General features: G+C 35.9%; 1 protein-coding gene across 2 annotated transcripts in view; it reads right to left on the reverse strand.

Annotated features, from left to right (window-relative positions):
* The window catches only part of tenm2b (teneurin transmembrane protein 2b), a 431,647-nt gene that overhangs the window by 119,319 nt on the left and 289,712 nt on the right, over window positions 1–22,616 (reverse strand). For both annotated transcript variants that reach the window (XM_063011444.1, XM_063011445.1), the window contains one exon: window positions 10,655–10,873. In XM_063011444.1, coding sequence (XP_062867514.1) covers window positions 10,655–10,873 — 219 coding nt within the window. The remainder of the gene's footprint in view (window positions 1–10,654; window positions 10,874–22,616) is intronic.

The raw sequence follows: 22,616 nt of genomic DNA on the forward strand, positions 1-22,616 counted from the left end.
ATTTATTTATATGAATTTTTTTAACGATTATATATATATTTGTGGTTATATATATTTATTTATTAAAATATTTATTAACTGAAATAAAAGTGCGATCAGAACTGCAGCAATCTGCCACATAATACACAATCAGCTTTAAAATGATACATTTTACCCTGTGTGTGTATAATGAGAGTGAGGGATTTTTTATATTTTTGAATTTATATTTATAAATATATTCCTATTTATTAGTATATTTATTAATTATTTATTTTACATATTTTTATAGATTGTGTTACATATATATGTATATATAAAATTTTCTGTATATATATATATATATATATATATATATATATGTATATTTTGTTATATATTATATATTTATATTTATTAGTACATTTATTTATATTTATTTTTTGATGATTGTATATATTTGTGATTATTTATATTTATTAATATTTTATTATTTATTATATATTTATATAAGTTTTTGTATATTTATAAATATATATATTTACATTTTGCTATATATTATATATTTATATTTATTAGTGTATTTATTAAATATTTATTTATATTCATTTTTTAATTATATATTTAATATATATTTATTATATAATTTGTGATTATATATATATATATTTATTAATTAATATATATTATATATTTATTTTTTAATGATTATATATTTGTGATTATATCTATTTATTTATTAACAGATATATAATTTATTATATATTTATTTGTGTTTATTTTTTAATGATTGTACATATTTGTAATTTTATATATATATATATATATATATATATATATATAATTTTTGTATACTTATATATAAATATATGTAGATTTTGTTGTACAGTATATTGTACATTTATATACATTAGTGTATTTATTAAATATTTATTTACATTTATTTTTTGATGACTATATATTTGTAATTATATATATTTACTTATTAATACATTTATATTTATTAGTATATTTATTAACTATTTATTTTTTATGATTTTGTTATGGCTGCGGAAGAAGAGGGTACAGGTACTGACCTGTCCCCAATAGAGAATATGTGGGGAATTTTAAAACAAAAAAATATGACAAAAACAGGCATGTACTGTTGCACACATTGAGATGTGTTTGCAGAAGAAATGGAGCAAAACACCACCTGAAACACTTCACTGTTACAAAGAGGTAAATGCTTTACTAGTGCAACTTTTTTTTGGAATGTGTTGCAGGCCTGAAATGCAGGAATGGATGTTTATTATAAAATTAAGGTCTTATCTTGTGTACTCTTGTCTTTAGCTCACCTCACAGTTGAGTTTACAGGTCAGAGAGCTGGGATGGCCATAGAAGATCCAATGGGGAAAATCTAAACACAATTCAGTTTATTTTTTTGTTGGCAAACGGACACAAATTGTCATTTAAAATCTCACGGTACTTCATGGAGTCCATAATGCCAAATTTTAATAATGCCAAGTATTCTAACTAGGCTTCCATTGCATTAGAAAAAAAGAGCTCCAAAACATGACAAATCTTTCCCACTTTAGTCAAAAGGCAGAACTGAACTGACTGTAATAAACTACTGCAAGACTTTTAGTACTCTGTAATTCTGACGCGCCCTTGCCGAGAGAGCGGCACGAATCTACAGGCAGAACGGGAAAAGTGCAAGATCAGTTTCAGGCTTCTCCAGTTAGTGAGGATCTGTACCTCAAAATAGCCAAGGACGGGAACTGGCTCGAGGACAGCACTATGACGCCCGCTCAGTGCTGATGTTCCTTTCCTAAAAGTTGAACCAGGCGAAGATTAAAGACGCTCAAAAAAAGAGAGCGACAGGAGGTTAGAAGGGATTTTAAATATTCTCCTCACGTCAGTGTTCAGTCTTGGACTCTCATCTGCAGTAATTAGAGCACAATAATGGTCCTCTTATGCAATGGTGAGACCAGACTGCAAATGCAGTCACAGACGCACCAAAACACCATTTGTTACAAGCTATCATCATTTCAGTCTGGAATCCAATCTACATGTCTGGGTGACTCGAGTGAAGGGGTTTCTTTTTTTTCCATAGTGATCAAACATTCAAGATGCTACGCAAATCTCTGGTGATTTCCTTGTTAGCGTGCACAGACACCAGAAATAGCTTGAAGAAAAAAAGGAACAACACATGAATAATGCATGGCTGCTATCAGAACACTAAGAGAGGAAAATTGAAAGAAGGCAGGAAGAGAGAGGAGTTGGCAAGGGGCACGGCTCGTGTGGCCTTTTCGGAGCGTAGCTGCCTGAACACCTCGAGTAGGAGCATCACCTGCTTCCACTGATACTGCGGCGAGAACAACATCAGCGCATCACAATTACACAACACAGAGATCCTGGATGCTCAACGTACCGGGTCACGCTTGCAGTTTAACACGGGAGAGGAATGTGAGCAGAATGCACAGAGGCCAAACGTCAGCATGCTCGCCACTGTGGGCCACCATGCCTTCAAAATATTTAGATTCTTTAATTAATGTAAATAGTGTTATATTTTAAATAAAAAATACGGTGGTATATTGTAACTTGACGTCCCCTAAACTCGAAATCTTTGAAACTCAATGTCCTTCGTTGAGAAATTTGTACCCTTAAACTCGACATTTCCCTGTCACTTAAAACTCCATCAAAGTACGACTATAAGACGAATCTGCATTTGTGTGGAATAACCTTTGGATTCTGATAGCTCCACATGTATTTGTGTTCAGCTGGATTTCTCTCCTGTTTCACTTTTAAACTTGTGTTACTGTTCTGAGAAATTGTGAGAATCAGCTTTTCCGACAGCGCAAAAACGGTTTTGTTGCTTCTCATGTGAATTACTGATCTTTTACTGCTATTTTCAGTGTATAAGTGTCAAAAACAACCCTATCATTTTACATTAGTCTAAAATATATGCAGCTCCACAGGACCATGGAACACATTAACAGGTTTCCCACACATCCTTATAGGAAAAAATACCTTGAAACTCAACACCTTTTAAACAACGCCACTCCCAGAACCAATTAGCATACATTTTTAAGGTACCACTGAACAGTCATTTAACTAATTGATTCATTTAAATTTCCTTAATTTACCTTAAGAACACCTTAGTCACCTAACAAACCTCACAGCTAATGAACATGAACAAGGAAAGCTTAAGTGCCTGACCTCACAAAGGATCTTTTAAGAGGTGGAGCACCAGTCTAACACACCAGCCTACGACCACTATGACTGAGCCCTGAGCTTACGTCACAAGAGTTCCACCAGCCTGGTAGGGGTACTCCACATGCACAACTGGCAGTGTTTTCTTGCCTCTGAAATGGAACTACAGACAGAAGAATACATTGAAAGTAGCTTGGTCTTCCGTACATGCTAAAATTTACCGGTAAAGGTACTGGTTAGTAATCAGAAGGCTGCCAGTTCAAGCTTCACCACCACCAAGTTGCTCCTGAGCAAGACCGTTAACCATCATTTGCTTAAATTGTATTTAGTCACAGTTAAAGTCGAAGTTTAAAGCAAATCATGAGTACAACAATGAAGACACATACCTCTAAACTTATTTCACTCTGAGAAAATAAAAAACTACAGCCACACAACCTAGGTCAGACCACTCCTTTGAACATCTACATAGAACAGCTAGTGCAACACCAACTGTTAATCTGACTGAGCTGCAGAAATCAATATTTGTGACTGAAGATAATGTTCATGGATCAACTGTACCCACGGTATTACACGTAAACAACCTTTTTGGAGAAGAAGCCCTTGGTTTAAAAAATTTTAGTATGATCAGACAGAAGTGGAAGGTTTCAGGTTAAATTCTCAATGGTAAACGCGACCTAAAGTAACCTTAACAAGACTAATCAGTCAGGTTAACACTGTTAAACACAGTGATAGTAGCATTATCTTGTAGGGATGCTTTGTTAAAGCAGAGACTGAAAATCTGGTCATGAATGATGGGAAAATAAATAATGTTCAGTGCAGAGAGGACTTGGATAAACAACAGCTCTCCAGAAAGCTTAGATTGGAAATGTAAACAGACTGGCCTGCAACCCTGCTCAAATAAAAGAGAGAAAAGATCCTTCGAGAGACTCATTTAGTCCTGAGTCCTGATCTAAATTCTGATCTAAACTCTCCCCAAACTATTTTGCACTATGGACCGGTTATGATATAATTTAATGGACCGGTGGGGGCGGGGGGGATTTAAAATAAGAGAACTATAGAATGGAAAATCATTGTGAATCCTGAGCTTTTTTTCGCTGCAACGAGAAGCTGCTCTCACCTAGTGGTGGTTGGAGACAATAACACCCGAAAATTTAATTGCTCTTGTAGCGATTTCTAATTATTTGATCTTTCTGTGCGGCCTGATAATAAATGACCAACGGACCGGTAATAGTCCACGGCCTAGTGGTTGGGGATCACTGACCTGGAGGATCTTGATGAACTTTGTAAACAGGTTTTTGCCAATATTGCTTTATTACAAAACTGCCCAACCTTCCCAAGTGGCAGCATCTACATGAGGGAAGACTGAATGGGTATTTTGCTCTATGCCTCGCTAAGACTGTAAGAATCTGCTGTTGGCTAGTGTGAAGATGAGGCTGGGGGAGATGTGTGCACATGGTAACTAAGCATATCCAAAATTGGGAGAATGCAAAAGTTGGACCCCACCCAGCTCCCCCGCAAAAATATTTATTTATTAGGATTTTAACATCATGTTTTACACTTTGGTTACATTCATGACAGGAACGGTAGTTACTCATTACACAAGATTCATCAGTTCACAAGGTTATATCGAACACAGTCATCGACAATTTTGTATCTCCAATTCACCTCACTTGCATGTCTTTGGACTGTGGGAGAAAACCGGAGCACCCGGAGTAAACCCACACAGACACAGGGAGAACATGCAAACTCCACACAGAAAGGACCTGGACCGCCCCACCTGGGGATCGAACCCAGGACCTTCTTGCTGTGAGGCGACAGTGCTACTCCACTCCAATACTGAACACACAATGTGTTGCTAGTTGTTGAGAGTGACATGCAGTTTCTGCATGCAGAGAGAAACATCCAATCATTTTTGATCAACATCTATAATGATAAACATAAATTGTTAATTTCTGATGAAATCCCAGCATTTTTTTATATCGCAATATATACATTGCAGAAAAAAAAGAAATGTCGCAATGTCATTTTTTCCAATACTGTGCAGCCCTAAGGAGGTGTGTGCACAAGATAACTGAACAAATACATAACACACTTAAAAGTTGTGCGGCAAGAACAATGAACGCTATGAAAGCCAGAGAAGGGTCGGGACGATGCCATATTAAAGCCCATGGGTGTGAAATGATGGTGTCCAACAAGCTTATGGTCAAACATATTTTTGGCCATAAGTTGTACACACTCAGCATTAGTCTATATAAGCAATGCCATTTTTTGTTATTTGCTTGGAATAAAAATACTGGAAAAAAACCCCCAGAAATAAACATTGAGGTTTATCATTTCAGTCTGATTATTGTACTCTTGGAAAAGCTGACAAATTACTTCAGAATCTATTGTGCAGCCCCCGCCCCACCGTTCATATGATCATTTTCAACAAAAAACCCCTGAAGGTAGAGAAAACAAATCTACAGCAGTCAGTATGTGGGTTGTTACACAAGTGCTAAAGATTCATAATTCAGTATCTTTATCATTCAGTTGAAATAACCTGCAGAACATAACTGCAGAAGATTAAAGGGAAGTCAGGACTAATCTTTTGCAAATTCAATGTCTGTAAGTAAGGACTTTTTTTCCTCAACATATGCTCAGAGATACTGTCAGCCTGCCTACTGATGTACTGCTGTAATGAAAAATCAATAACTATCAGTAAAAAAAAACCCTCATGATAAAATTAAACCATGCAAAGCTTTTTAATTACATTACAGAATAAAAAAAGACCTCTGATGAATGTGCTGCTGGCATGATGAGCTTTAAAATAAAGCAAGAAACATCTAAAAAAGTACATATACCAAACACTTGAGATGAGACTTAACCCTTAATACTTTAGTTTGAACCAAAACTGCTTGTTACTGGACATTAAAGGAATAATTTACAGTAAGGTGAGTGAAATAGTGAAAGCCACGCTGATAGAAACGCCAGTGCTTAAGTTCCAGGGGTTCAAATCCCGGCTGGGTTCACAAACACTGATGGCATTACATGAACCTAGCCATTTGGAAGGAGGGCACATATCAGTGCACCATTAGTGCCGGTCTCAAGTCCAGATTAATAAGAGGGGTGCGTCAGGAAAGCTATTCAGAGTAAAAACTGTACTGAATCAAATATGCAGACAAATGATTAATTGTGGTGACCCCTAAATACAGGAGTTGCTGAGAGGAAAAGTAGAAGAATAATTTACAGTAAGGTTAAAAGTTTACATACACTTATACGGGACATGCATGCTGTTTTTGTGATTGAATGAAAGAAAAAAACCTCATGGCCGTTTTTGGTACTTCTCAAATAACATCTGACCGTACTGATTTCCTCTAGGCATTAAGTGCCAGTCTGGGCTTTTTTTCCTCCAGACTTTTTTTTTATGGACACAGCAAAGTCACATGCCTCCATCAGTCATTTTTTTTGCTGCTGTTACATTTTTATTAAGTTTGAGAACGCCAGCTTAAATGAATTTTCCAATCAAAGACATTTTGATCTAAATGTTTGAAAATTAATGCTAAATTTTATATACATATGGCCTTTATATAATTATTGTTATTGTTGTTGTTAATTATCATAATTTTTGTCATTGTTGATTATTATTATATTTATTATTACATTTTCCTTAGCAAAAAATACATGTATGTTTATCATTTAATCATCTGTCCTGTTAACACAAAAATGGTTATTTTATTAAAATAAATATTTCACCAACCATCACAATTTCTCTGATCAGTTACCTTCTTGGACATTACTTTCATAAAGGTACTTAAATGATTCTGTCTAATAAAATAAAAAGTACAACTATGACTGAAAGCAAATGAGAAAATGTTTATGAGAAATTCATTAAAATAGCTAAAATATTTGTGGGTTAATTGTTAAATTACAAAATTCTTAATAAAGATATATATATATATATATATATTATTATTTTTATGTTTTTAAAGGGACCTCTGTACCTTTGCTCACAACTTTGAAAGAAATTTTAAAAAATGATCAACATTTGCTAGTGTTACATTAGGAATTATATTCACCATAAAGTAATAAATATATTGTCCACCACATCTTAAGCATGTAGCTACAATACCTAATATGATAATTTTCACAATGATATTTTCATATTAACAACACACAACTTTAACTGTAACAAAAAACGTTAATTTATAACCAAATTCAACACCGAATTATCTGTCATTGTTTATCAAACAATGCGTGAAAGAGTTTTGAAAATTTATCAACATTTGCCTAAGTTATGGGCAAAAATACAGAGATCCCTTTTTGATGTTTTATATATGCAGTATTTTGTTGGTGAACCAGATTTTAATTAGCTCAAGTGTTTTTTCCACTGACACACACACACACACACACACACACACACACACACACATATACTAACACGATTGATTTTGCTAGGTAAAAATGTTCAGTGTTGTAAATGTGAGACAAGATTAAAACTTGTTAACACAAAAGTTGATGGTAGGCTAAGTTTTGCTAATAAACAAAACTTGTCATCCTTTTTAATTTAAAATGTATTTAAACAGATTTAAACTTAATACACAACAACTACGTTATTTATATACTAGCCACCTTAAGATCGTTATATCTGTTTATTTCCTCATAACATTATAGCAGTAAATCACGTTGATTTTTAATGTTTGCTGCTTGTGTCATGTGTTGTCTTTTATAAAAGATGATAGTCAGGTGTTAACAAAGATAAAAAAAAAAGTGTATAAAACGCCGCCAGAATTTCCTGTCATGTGTTTGATGGCCACAGAGGAAAAAAAGTAACTTTAAAGTTACGGGCACACACACACACAGATGGTATAAAGTGTGTGAGTCACAGTGTTTCCGAACCTGAGCCGAGCTCATTCCTGGCACGCTCAGTTTTGCGTTGTATGATTGATGCTGCTGCACTGTACTGTAAAAGCAATCAGGCTAAATGTACCACCACAGGAGATTCAACAACACCGTTCCACCACCAAAACTTTCACTTCAGAAGCAATTCCAATAAAGCTCCGCTCAACTGCAGACAAGTGGAGATGCTGATCTTGTTAGCCACTGGCATTGAAACAAAAAACGTTTACTTACAATTAAAATTGAATTTCCCTTTAACCCCCGTGTTTTCAATTAAACAGTAAATAGAAAGGAAATGTGAACACTGTGTGCTATTAAATGTTATATAACTGGAGTCAGGGTGCCACCCGGAAACCCACAAAAACAGGGCACCAATCTATTGCAAGGCAACACACATTTACCTGTTTACTTACTAGAGCAGCCAATCCACCTTCTGCAAGTTTTGGAAAGTGGTGATGAAGCAAGAGTACCCAGAGAAACTCCACATGAACAAAAGGAGAACATTAAAAAAAGTTAATAAACAGCAACCAGAAGTGCAGATCGAAATCCAGTTACCCAAGAATACTGTTGCCTATTTTGCAGTTGACCACTTCTAGTTGCAATAAATCAATCATATGAATCACTCATATTAAAAACACATGCTTTTAACTTTGCAGCAACAGTTTACATTTACATTTTCGGCATTTAGCAGACGCTTTTATCCAAAGCGACTTACATTACTGTGACTGTATACAATCTAAGCAATTAAGGGTTAAAGGCCTTGCTCAAGAGCCCAACCGTGGCAACCTGGCAGTGGTGAGGCTTGAATCGGCAACCTTCTGATTACTGGTCCAGGACCTTAAACACTAGGCTACAGCTGCCCCTAGTATAGGAAAGAACCTGCCCTTTTACAGCATGACTGTGCCCCTGTGCACAAAGCAATTTCCAAGACATGAAGCAAAGCTTGGTTTAAAGAAACTCCAGCGTCCTGCACAGAGCCCTGAAATGGACTGGAACGTCAACTGAGGCTTTCTCCTGCAACATCAGTGCCCAGTTAGCCATACAAATGCTCTGTTGACTGAAAGTGCACAAAGTCCTATAGACATATTTCCAAGAAGTGGCTGACATTATCAGATGCTTAACTGTTTTTATTTTCTTTAAATGAATTTGCAGGTATTTATGCGATTGATTTAGAAACACAAAAACTTAAATTAAAATGATTATTTAAATTAAAGATTTTACAGTCAACAGTCTAATCATTTAAATATTGAATTTGTACAGATCAGTAATTATAACTATAATAAATGTATTAAACTACCGCTATAACAATAACAACGATAGGATAATAAAGAGTTGATATTTCTGTTTCACTGGTTTCATTTTGGGCAGCACGTTGGCTTGGTGGGTAGCACTGTCACTTCACAGTGAGAAGGTCCTGGGTTCGATTTCCAGGTGGAGCGATTTGGGTCCTTTCTGCGTGGGGTTTGCATGTTCTCCCTGTGTCTGTGTGGGTTTCCTCCAGGGGCTCCAGTTTCCTCCCACAGTCCAAAGACATGCAGTCTGGTTAACTGGAGATACTAAATTGCCCCTAGATGTGACTGTGTGTATGTGTGTGTGTGTGTGTGTAAATTGCACTCATTGCGACCGTGACCAGGATAAAGCCATAGTTAAACAGACAATGAGTGAATGAATGTTTCATTTTTACTGATGTCCAGCATGGTGGTACAGTTGGTAGGGAGGGTATGGCATGACGCTATGGTTCCTGTGATTCAGGGTTTGGTTCTTGCTTTAGCTGATGTATGTGAGGCGTTTCTCATGGTCTGTGTGAACTTCTTCTTGGTACATACATATGGTGAGAGCGATGTGATCACTCAGATGATGAGAAAGTAAGTGTAAATTCCACTGTGTATTCCTGTCCTACCATTAGTGCTTTATTAAAATAAAGTTACATTTGCACTGATAATATTGGCTGGTATTCTGGTTCTACCAGTTCATAAGTCCACAGAGAAATTATTTAGGCCCTGATTACTTTTACAATAGCAAATGCTTAATTCTATTCAAACGTTATATGACATTACATAACACAAAACAAAGCTATGTATGATATATAAATATTTTTAATATAATTAAAGGCACTATATAAAGCATATACAGTTCTGTTAAACAGTACTTGTCTGCTTTTTTATTTTATCCATTGCTGCATGTGTCACACTGAATGATAATCATATTTTTTTCACAGGAAAAACTTGAGTATCAACACAAAATACAATCTAATTTATTTTAAAGACAACAACAATACTTACTTCACCTCTCTAAAAAAAAGTGTTTGCTCAATAACTGGTTGCAACAACTTAATATAATTTCAGAAAACTGCAAACCTGCACAACATACAATTTCAGTACATTTGATTATAAACCATACATCACACATTACATGACATGACATATTTTTAATGGACATCACAACATTTTTAATAAAAGTCCAAGCTTCATCACAAATTGCTAATATTTGCAAATGAATCCCACTATATTTATTTGCAACAGCAAACTGACCATTACATATTCAAAAACAAAGTACAAGCTGAGAAAGAAAAACAAAGAAGTGGACAGGTGTAGTCAGAGGTGGATGTAGCAATGGAGGTGGCATGCCTTACCTGCAGCAGCAGCGGGATGCTGAGGTCGGAACAGATAGGATTTGTGAGAGAACTCGTCCTCGGGAGGAGGCTCCAGCATGGTGTGAGGCGAGTCGCTGTCCAGCAGAAGCATCTGGCACTCCCTGATGGAGGGTGCAACGGAGGGGTGAGAGGCCGATGGAGGAGGTGGAGGGGCAGGGGGCAGCAGGCTGGGCGATGGCGTGGGAGGGAGGGGGCGACCTGAGGAGCCAGCACACACACAGGGGTAACATGTGTTAGTGAATTAGTTATGAGGAAGCTCACGGGTTAATGTAAATTCAGCGGTGAAGAAATATGTGAAATAGAAATGAAAGTATTTCTTCTGTGCCAACACATAGTGAGCATTACAACATGTCTAATACCGACTGATATTAATAGCTTAACCTATAGCCACTATGGTTCTTCTACATAGATGGATGCTTTCTTTAGTTCTGAATATTAGAAGCCAAGCACAAAAGAATATAGAAATAAAGCATCAGTGGAAAATGAGAGACCACGAGCAAACAGAAAAGGGCCCGGCTTTGGAAAAAGCCAGGAGCTTAATGTCAAAACAGCTTACTGAGGAGAAAAAGAAGCACTTTTACTTATGCAGATAACCTTGCTCTTTGATGGCACCAGACTGAAAGGAGGTCAGCTTTGATGTGCTTTGCTGCTCCTGAATTAATCACGATGCAGTGGCCTTCATCGGCGGAATAGAAAACAGAAATTCTTTCAAGTCTGACATATGTTTTTACTTTTTGTACTGGGCTGTGAAATTGATCCCGTAATTATAAGATCTGATTAGGTGGGGCGGGGTCAAACCCTATATGAAACTAATAATTGTAAAATAAATGTACATACGTAAATGTTACATAATGGTTCTGGTAGTGACATATATTTGTTCCACTCGGGGTCACAAGTAATGAAAAATGAAAATGGAAATCAGGAGCTTTTATATCAGTACATGACGGAGTCCTTTAATGCAGACAGTGCAGTCGTAACACATAGCTCATGTGTAATGAAACGTTTAATTCATCATTATTCATTGTATAAATAGATTCAGAACACAAGTAGCTGAGGCCATATTATTAGATTGTTAAATTTAGTCAGATGTATGTTTTTAATTATTCAAATGTAACTAAATAAAATAAAATAGAACACAATCTAAATCTATAGGTACAATGACATTTCGAATGGCATTTCTCCAATAGAGTAGCAGCAAGAGAGAAATGACAGTAGCAGTAAAATCACAAAAACTATTTACACTCTAAAAAATAAGATAAAATAAAAATCTTTACACTCTTCAGTAAATGTACATTTGTAGCTTTAAATATTAAATACATAAATTAAAGAGAGCAAAATGAACTCAATTTAACTGCGACGTTAGACGGTTAGAAAAGCCAAGACAAGCATAATATCTGTGGGTGGGTGAGACTCCTGATTTTACCATAATCAAATAAAAATAATTATTTTATTATTAAGATATGTTTTTTTCTAGTGTCAGTATATTATTTAATATGCAAAATCACCTGTGGTGTCACGGTAGTAAAAATAAAGTCTAAAATATAAAGAGTTATAAAATAAATGGGTTACATCTGGAATATCTAACATATTTTATATTATATTATATTTATATTTTTTTACATATATTTACATATACATATTTACCACTATAAGCTTTTAAAATGCATTATCACAGTAAATTAAGTGTTGTAATGAAAATGTCCTGTGGTTTGACATCATATCATGTGGTGTGACATCACTTAATAATAAAAATTAAATGGCTTTTATGAAGGTACAGTTAATCTAATTCTCATGTGTTTTTTTAAACACTTAATCATTTAACTATAAAAAGAAAACACAGTTCATCAGATTGTTATTATTTTATAACATAGTTCCACTTCTGTGAGGGCTACAAATAAAGAATATAATTTAAAAAACAGCTATGAATACTATACATACACAAAATATTAATTATAGTTTGCATTACGAAACCCTTAAACCTAGAATACAACTGATTTATATTTAAAATTATTATTAAGATGTGTTTTTTCTTGTGTCAGTATTGCAAACTGGAATGTTTTATGTAACAGTTTTACTTTTAGATGAAAATGTGTTTTTTTATTGTTTTTTAGACCCCTGTGAGAGTGATAAAAATGAAGTATAAAATATAAACTTTGCTTTGGCATTATTTTATACATGTTTACCACTAAAAGTTTTAAAATGCACAAATGCACAACACAATAGTAACACACACAGTAAATTAAGTGTTGTAATGTAAATGTTGTCCTGTGATGTGACATCATATCATGTGGTGTGACATCACTTGAAATAAAATTAAGTGGCTTTTATTACGGTACAGTTAATCTAATCCTCATGTTTTTTTTAAACATTAAATTATTTAACTATAAAAGGAAAACATTTGTTATTATTTTATAACAAAGTTCCACTTTTGTGAGGGATAAAAAGGCTACAAATAAAGAATAGAATAAAAAACAGTTCTGAACAATATACAGGGGTTGGACAATGAAACTGAAACACCTGGTTTTAGACCACAATAATTTATTAGTATGGTGTAGGGCCTCCTTTTGCGGCCAATACAGCGTCAATTCGTCTTGGAAATGACATATACAAGTCCTGCACAGTGGTCAGAGGGATTTTAAGCCATTCCTCTTGCAGGATAGTGGCCAGGTCACTACGTGATGCTGGTGGAGGAAAACGTTTCCTGACTCGCTTCTCCAAAACACCCCAAAGTGGCTCAATAATATTTTGATCTGGTGACTGTGCAGGCCATGGGAGATGTTCAACTTCACTTTCATGTTCATCAAACCAATCTTGGCAGTGACGCGCCCATCTAGCACAAGTATTGGGCCAAGGGAATGCCATGATATGGCAGCCCAAACCATCACTGATCCACCCCCATGCTTCACTCTGGGCATGCAACAGTCTGGGTGGTACGCTTCTTTGGGGCTTCTCCACACCGTAACTCTCCCGGATGTGGGGAAAACAGTAAAGGTGGACTCATCAGAGAACAATACATGTTTCACATTGTCCACAGCCCAAGATTTGCGCTCCTTGCACCATTGAAACCGACGTTTGGCATTGGCACGAGTGACCAAAAGTTTGGCTATAGCAGCCCGGCCGTGTATATTGACCCTGTGGAGCTCCCGACGGACAGTTCTGGTGGAAACAGGAGAGTTGAGGTGCACATTTAATTCTGCCGTGATTTGGGCAGCCGTGGTTTTATGTTTTTTGGATACAATCCGGGTTAGCACCCGAACATCCCTTTCAGACAGCTTCCTCTTGCGTCCACAGTTAATCCTGTCGGATGTGGTTTGTCCTTCTTGGTGGTATGCTGACATTACCCTGGATACCGTGGCTCTTGATACATCACAAAGACTTGCTGTCTTGGTCACAGATGCGCCAGCAAGACGTGCACCAACAATTTGTCCTCTTTTGAACTCTGGTATGTCACCCATAATGTTGTGTGCATTGCAATATTTTGAGCAAAACTGTGCTCTTACCCTGCTAATTGAACCTTCACACTCTGCTCTTACTGGTGCAATGTGCAATTAATGAAGATTGGCCACCAGACTGGTCCAATTTAGCCATGAAACCTCCCACACTAAAATGACAGGTGTTTCAGTTTCATTGTCCAACCCCTGTACATACACACTACGAAACCCTTAAACCTAGAATACAATTAATCTGTATTTAAAATTATTACAACTCACACCACAGGACAATTTATGTTTCTCTCTGTGAGAGTTGGTGAGAAAAGGAAAAAGATATCTGGTGAACACTAGCAGTTAAGAACAATTTAGACTTAAATGATTAGAATTTTATAAAATCCTTATGAAACCGAGTAGTTTATTTAACAAATGTACTTTTTTTACGAAAACAAAACAGAGACATGCAAAGTGTTGCCAAATCAGGGTCCTTACACAGCGTATGAAGATCCCACCCACACAAAGTCCGGTCGTCCCGCCCTAGCAGATAGGGTGGCCAATTAGTATTTGCTGCAGGCACTGCCAATTATGCTCAGTTATTATTATTATTATTATTATTATTATTAATAAAACATTTTATTTATTTGACAGATGAATTAACAACAAAAAGTCAAATCTTATACTGTATTTTTTGTCAACTTTTATTTTATCCATCTTTTTTTTATTGGACTTTTCTAAAGTCATAATAACCAGCTAGATGGGAAATTTAAAAACTTTTTGTGGATAATAAATAAACAGAATTTAGAATTCTTTAATATTCCACCCTTTATAAAATGTAAATTCATTACATGATCTTTAGATCTGATAAGGTGGTTAAAGGGCTGCAGTCTAAATTAAAACTGGATGAAGAGTGATTTACAATAACACATCAGTGTTAATTCAGTTCTGAGTTTATCTATCCGAGATCAACAGTCAGCATGGCTGCTGTTCCTGCAACTAATTTTTGTTGTAGTTTTTAACTGAATAAAAATTGGTTGATTCTTTTCATAGATGAGTGCAATCAATGTAAGTTAAATAAGTTCTATTCTTTATTTTTCTTTTACAGTACAGTACAGTACTTTTTACCCATCAAGCCCTGTTGAATTTATTATTATAATTTCTATTATTATTATTATTATTACTATTATTGTATTAGTTAATAATTGCTACTGTAAAAGTTAACTTGGCCAAAGTATTATTTAGACAATGAATAAAAAGCAACAATTAAATTATTACGACATACTTTAGCTATTTTTAATGTTTTAAATAAGGGATGTTACATAGTTACATTAGTTTAAATAGGGCTTTGCATAGATGAAGATTATCTACAGTATTTGCAGTACAGCATAGCGTAGCAGAACATGTCATGGCAAAGCAATGCACCCAGGACAGCTCTTTCATTCAGAAACTGCCTCACAGACTTTTACTGGAGCATCACAGACTTAAAACTTCCCGTGGCACACAGTACATAACACACTATCAACACACATAATTGCTTCCTAACCCAGCTTTAATGATGCGGCTGCACTGAACAGTGAAGCACGCAGGTCTTGAATAGTGTGCAAACATTAACCAACAACAGGGCTAGATATAAAAAAATCATTTCAATATGAGCTCTGCTACAATACATTTTAGAACTAATTATGCATCTTTTTAAATGTGACCTTGTGTTGAGAATATAGGTGAAACAAATCAAATCATCATTTTTATTATTATAATTAGTAGTAATTGTAGTAGTAGTAATACTTAAAAAAAAAAATTTATTTAACAAAAAACATGACTCGGTTTTATTAGTTTACATTGTAACTAATAATAAATTTTATGTATTTGAGCCCAGAGAATATATGTAACATAAATATAAATAAAATTTATTATTTAATTTTATACTATTTAATAATACTATTTTAATAATTGTATTATTATTATAATATATTTTTAATGATAAATAAAAATATACAATTATTATTATTGGTAGTAGTAGTACTAGTAGTAGTACACTTTAAAAAAAGTGTTAATTTAAATGACTTGGCAAGTTCACACTGTAAACAATTATAAATATAAATATAATAAATATAAATAAAATAATTATTTTATAATTATACTATTTAATAATAACAATAATTTATATTAAATAATAATTAAATAATTATTATAAAATAGTACCCTGTGTTGAGAATATTTGGCAAGTTTGCACTGTAAATAATTATGTTTTGTACATGAGACATACTGTACATATAAATTTTTCATTATATTACTGAATAAAAAAAATAATATTTTATATTAGATAATAATTAAATGATTATTATTATTAAACAGTATCCTGTGTTGAGAAAATATGTGACATAAATATACGTTAAAATTATTATTTTTATATTATACGAATATTTTTAATTATTAATTATTTATTATTAATTATTATTATTATTATTATTATATTAGAGCTAGTAGTAGTAATATTCAAATGCCAACAGTCATAGATTTGTTTTTAATTGTAATTAAGTTAGCATTGTATAAACAGATTAAGGCATTTTGGGGCATGTTATTACAGTAACACAACCCACTGTTGACTATTTTTATTGTGTACAGTGAGCTCAGATGACCAAACATAATAAAATAAACATGATCTTTACAGAACGAAGAAGAATTTATTACAGTATTATGATTGACATGACAGATCACAACTTCTGTTTGTACAGAGCCAAACCCCTATGTGTGTGTGTGTGTGTGTGTGTGTGTGTGTGTGTGTTAGAGTAAAATAATCCCTCTCGGCAGCTCGGGTGTGATGGAATGGTGTCATCAGGGCCCTTTGCCTTTCGCTCCGTCCACAACAAAGTGCTCTCAGGCAGTGTGAACAGTGCTGCTAATTTAATCAAGCCCGCTCTCTCCGGCTTCACCGCCGCCTCAGTCCATCCCCACCGCGGATCAAACACGCACTCGTGCACGCACACACTCTCTCCGGATGTAATGTGATTTTGATTTCACGTCAGCTCTCAGCGAAAGTGGAGAGAGGGAAAAAAACAAGTGCAATTGTCACTTTCCTGGCCGGCATCGAGCCTCTTTCAGCAGAACGATGAAGAGACGGGAAATGAAGGCGTGTGGTGAGACGTGGTCGGATTCGCCGAGTGACAAATCACTGCTTGCTGTAACAAGCACAATTTATCACTCGCCACACTCCTCTCTTCTTTTTTTCCTCACCATTAACACTGAGGACCTTACAGAGAGAGACACCTGGAACAGCTGGCGGAGAGAACCGAGACGTCGGGGACCCACAACCACACACAGACACATTTTCTAAAAAAACAAAACAAAACAAAAAAATCCCTTTGCCTTGTAGTTTGAATTGAAGATGAAGTTGGATGAAAGGTGTGTGTGTGTGTATGCCTGTGCGTACAAGCGTTCATCTGTTGATGTTTGGCGGTGAGCAGCAGGAGGGCAATTAAGCTCAATTCCAAACCTAATTTAGTCAAGTGACCATGCTGCTCACCCCGCATTAGCACACAGGCTATGTTTAAACGCTAGGATCTTTAATCTGAATAAATGCGTCCCAACTGCAGATGCAAAACAAACTGTTCATACACTACATGGTCAGAAATACATTGATTATCCCTTGAACTATTGAATTTAGCTATTTTAGTTACACTAAAATGCATAAAATGAAACATACTTCCATGCTAGAGATTTATTGATCAGTCCTTATAAGGCAGATACCAAGTTGCCAATCACTGACTGCTGGGGGAGGGGTATTTTAGAGCTAAATAAGTTACCCAACTCAGTGTTAGCATGGATGATATGCATTTACGGCCATGAGACCAGACAGGTATGACAGCGTCAGCGTCTTGTGATTAAATACTGAATAGCAGGTTTTGACCCATGGAGCAGAAGTACCTGTCCAAGGGAATGTGAAATTATGAAATATTTAGAATCAAACATGCATCACGCAAGTGAGTAATAGTGGTTTAAAGTGCTGTGAATCTTTCCAGTAGTCAATGGTAATCAATGATACTTCCACAATGTTCTAACAATGCCTAAAAATGATTGGCCGCTTGGCAATGTCTGTTTTACCACTTCTTTATCCTATTTAAGGGCAACATGGGCACAATTCACTGGGCAAAACAGGAAACACCCCACAAAGGTCTACCACAGGGCAAGTACACACAGAAGCACACACCCCTAGGTAAGAGTTTTGTATCTCCAGTTAACCTGACTACATGTCTTTGGACTGTGGGAGGAAACTGAAGCACCCAGAGGAAACCCACATAGAAAGGACCCAAACCATTCCACCTGGGAATCGAACCCAGGACCTTCTTGCTGTGAGAGGACAGTGCTAGCCAGTGAGCCACCTTTAATCCTTTGTCTTTTACTTAACATGGCTTTTAAATAGATTTAGCACAAATAACAGGTGCTAAAGGAATAAATTATTTTATTTTATTATGAAGGTCACAGTCCGTAAAATGCTTTTTCTGAAGCTTTGTGGGTTTCCTCTGGGTACTCAGATTTTTGGCTACTTTACACAACTCCCATGCAACCCTGAACAGAATAAAATGGCTTGGAAAAATAAATTAAAGAATGCTTTTAAAACCATGTGACCAAAAAAAAAAAAAAAAAAAAAAAAAAAAAAAAATTATAATAATAATAAATGATAAATAAAACAATTAAAAACAAATACATAATAAATAAAAACAATAAAAAATAAATAATTATAATAATAAATATATAATAATAATAATAAATACAAAATAATCATAATAATAAAACAACCTAGAGTTAGCTCAGCGACTAATGTACTAGACTAGTGACTGGAAGGTTGCCAGTTCAAGCCCCACCACCTCCAAGTTGCCACAACCCTAAATTGCTTGCATTGTATTTGGTCCCAAGTTAAAAGCTGCTGAAAAATAAATAAACACTTTTTATTATGAAGGTCACAGTCCGTAAAATGCTTTTTCTGAAGCTTTGTGGGTTACCCTGGGTACTCTGGTTTTTGGCTACTTTAAACAACCCCCATGCAACCATGAACAGAATAAAATGGCTTGAAAAAATAAATTAAAGAATGCTTTTAAAACAGCATACCATGTGACCAACAAAAAATAAACAAATAATAATAATAAATAAACAAATAAATAATAAAACAATTAAAAATAATAAATAATAAATAAAACAAATTAAAACAAATCAATATTATTTAAAAACAACTGAAAACAAATAAATAATAAATAAAACAAATAAAAACAAATCAATAAAAAATACATACATAGTAATAAATTACAAAAACAACCTAGAGTTAGCTCAGCAATTAATGTACTAGACTAATGACTGGAAGGTTGCTAGTTCAAGCCCCACCACTGCTAAGTTGCCACGACCCTAAATTGCTTGTATTGTATCCCAAATTAGCAGCTGCTGAAAAATAAACACTTTTTATTATGTAGATCACAGTTCAAAATAATAATAATAAATAAAAACAATAAATAATACATACATAATAAATTAAAGAAACAACTTAGTAAGCTCAGTGAATAATGTATTGGACTAGTGGAAGGACTACTGGAAGGTTGCCAGTCCAAGCCACACTAAGTGGCCACAATTCTAAATAGCTTGCATTGTATTTGGTCCCAAATTCAGTCACCTCTTAAAAATCATCTGCTAAATTCCATTAATGTGAATGTAAATTTGTTGGACGTAAATATCACTGCCAGTGTAAACGTAGAGCAAGTAGTGTTAGTGAAAACTGGGAATATTTAGGACAACAGTAACAACAGTTCAGCCATTTATTACACAAGTGCCCAGAATTCCCCACTGCCTTTAAACATAGTACAAATGCATTTTCAATATATATATATGTTAAAAAATGTCATACTTCAAGAGCTGATTCATGACTCTGGTTCGGTGGATGTGAAAAGAATGGAAGTTTACATTTCACTGGACTTTACATAGCCTGAGATCAACCCCACACTTTTGGGATGAATTGGAATGATGATTGTGAGCCATGCTTTCCCATCAATCATGAGTGTTTTTATACTACAAGAGCAAATGCTCTTATGACTAAATGGACCCAAATTCTAATCCCTAATCCAATGAAAATCCTTCCCAAAAGAGTGGAGGCTGTTACAGCCGGAACAGAAAGTCCATATATTGTAAATGTCCCTTACAAGTGTCTTCTGATTTAGCTCTGTGGTTAAATCTCTGATATCTCTCACGTCCATCTCTGTGCTACATGTATCATTTAACCTCCTTAACCCCCCCCCCCCCCCCCCCCCAACTTTCCTTCACCCGTCACACGTCCACCGCTCGCCTCTTCTTCTCCTCGCTCAATGTCCTGCAGCGCCTGTGTACACACAGCCTACTCAGTCCATGACATTTGCAGAGATTCATCATGCCAGCGTCTGCCAAAATAGCAAGCAAAGGCAAAGAGGATCACCGAGGAAGAGAGAGAGAGAGAAGGATGGCGAAGGAGACTCGAGCAGCGTCCTGAAAATGAGACGCTCACAAACAGGGGAATGAGCCAGGGAATGAACGTCATTACCGACCCCAACCATCCACCGCTATCAGTTTTAATCTATCATACTGAAATACGCTGCCCTCGTTTTTCTGCCGGTCCCTTTTTTCTGTCAGTGCATGACTGTCACACTGAAAGATTTCAGATTTCAGGATCATAAATAAAAAAGTGTCATAGTTTCATTTATTCAACTCTTTGGTACTACTTTTGCAACAACTTGGCAACCCTGAAACCATGAACTGCTTTTAGATTATGGAAATGACCTGAATTTAACTCATGCCCTGAGACCTACTCGTGGAAAACTGGCAACCTTGGAGGCACGCAGGTCGTTTGCATAATCTGACTGAGCCGCACGTAAAGGAAACCTGCGCATTCACACAGTCAGGAAAGGTATCCGAGTCCCCAGGTATCGGCTGCTGTGTGATTCAGTTGCCAAACTTAGTTGTTTTAAAGGTAAGAAAGAATTCTGAAGTTTAATATTTCATTTTATTGTCATTAACTGTTTTATCTGGTCAGGGTCAGGGTGGGTCAGTGGTGGTGGGCCAGAGTAACATGCCGCTGTGCCACCTGAGCACCAGTTTGATTTTTTTTTTTTTTTACTGTTTTATTTATGCATTTTCTCTGATGAACACACATTGGGTCTCTCTGGAAACACAGTGAGCTGCCTGGCTGCCTACTGCCTACCTACAGCTGCCTAAGTAGAGAGGATTTTAATAAGCCGTCAAACTCCTACTGCAGATTATTCAGATGCAATACTTTTTCCTCCAATTTAGTGTAGCCAATTAGACTTCTGGTGCTGGGGACCTTGATCGCATCCGTGGATGTTATAATTGCCTAACACATGCCCCCTTCGATGCCTATGTCATCCATGACCCCTTCTTATTTACCCATAATTTAAAAGATTCATGCATGAGGCCAGTCTTGCACACGGAGAGTCACGCACTGATCTCCACGTTCCTCCACGTTCCTCTTAGCGCCTCTGGCTACTAATAATAAATTACCTAGCTACTAACCAGGATCCACACAGCATCGAAGACCCCACCCTCTTTTTAGTGGTCTTTTTCCATCCAGCAGGTGCAGGCTAGTGGCCAATTGTGCCTGAAGGGTGGTGCCCAGCCAACTAGTAGCAGAGCTGAGATTCAAATATCCTGCTGTACCACCTGGGCACCCAGCCAGTTTAATGTTAGTGGGTGGGATATATTAGGCAGCAAGTGAACATTTTATCCTCAAAGTGGATGTTAGAACCAAGAAAAATGGGCAAGCGTAAGGATTTGAGTGAGTTTGACAAGGGCCAAATTGTGGTGGCCAGACGACTGGGTCAGAGCATCTCCAAAACTACAGCTCTTGTGGGGTGTTCCCGGTCTGCAGTGGTCAGTATCTATTAAAGTGGTCCAAGGAAGGAACAGTAGTAAAGTTAATGCTGGTTCTGATAGAAAGGTGTCACAATACACAGTGCATCACAGTTGCAGGGCTGATTGGCAGCAAAAGGGGGACCAACACAATATTAGAAAGGTGGTCATAATGTTTTGCCTAATCGGTGTAGCTGAACGTAGGGTATACAACAGCTGACTGTAGTGCACCTATTGTTCTTTATACTTTGTCATTCTCCAATTAGAAGGGACCCACATAGATCCCATTCTGACCAGATGCTATTTAATAAACCATTGTAGACCATTCTCAGCACTGCAATGACAGTGTGTTGTATTGGTCTGAGTGTATTAGGTGCAGCAGTGTTGTTAGGATTAGGAAAAGAACAGTGCTCCAATCCAAAATATAAAAAAATATATATAAAAGTGTCCACTGATAAACAGAGGAAGATTAATTGGGTCTGTCTGGAAACCTAGTGAGCTGCCTTGTTGCCGACGGCCCACCGGGGCAGCTGCTTAAGTAGAGAGGATTCTAATAAGACATCAAATGAAGTAAGTGTTCCTAATAAACATGCTTTAAAATCCCAACAGCTGTACCTGATACACATACCAGAACCATA

The sequence above is a fragment of the Trichomycterus rosablanca genome, chromosome 16 (genome assembly GCF_030014385.1).
Source record: "Trichomycterus rosablanca isolate fTriRos1 chromosome 16, fTriRos1.hap1, whole genome shotgun sequence".
Taxonomy (NCBI): domain Eukaryota; kingdom Metazoa; phylum Chordata; class Actinopteri; order Siluriformes; family Trichomycteridae; genus Trichomycterus; species Trichomycterus rosablanca.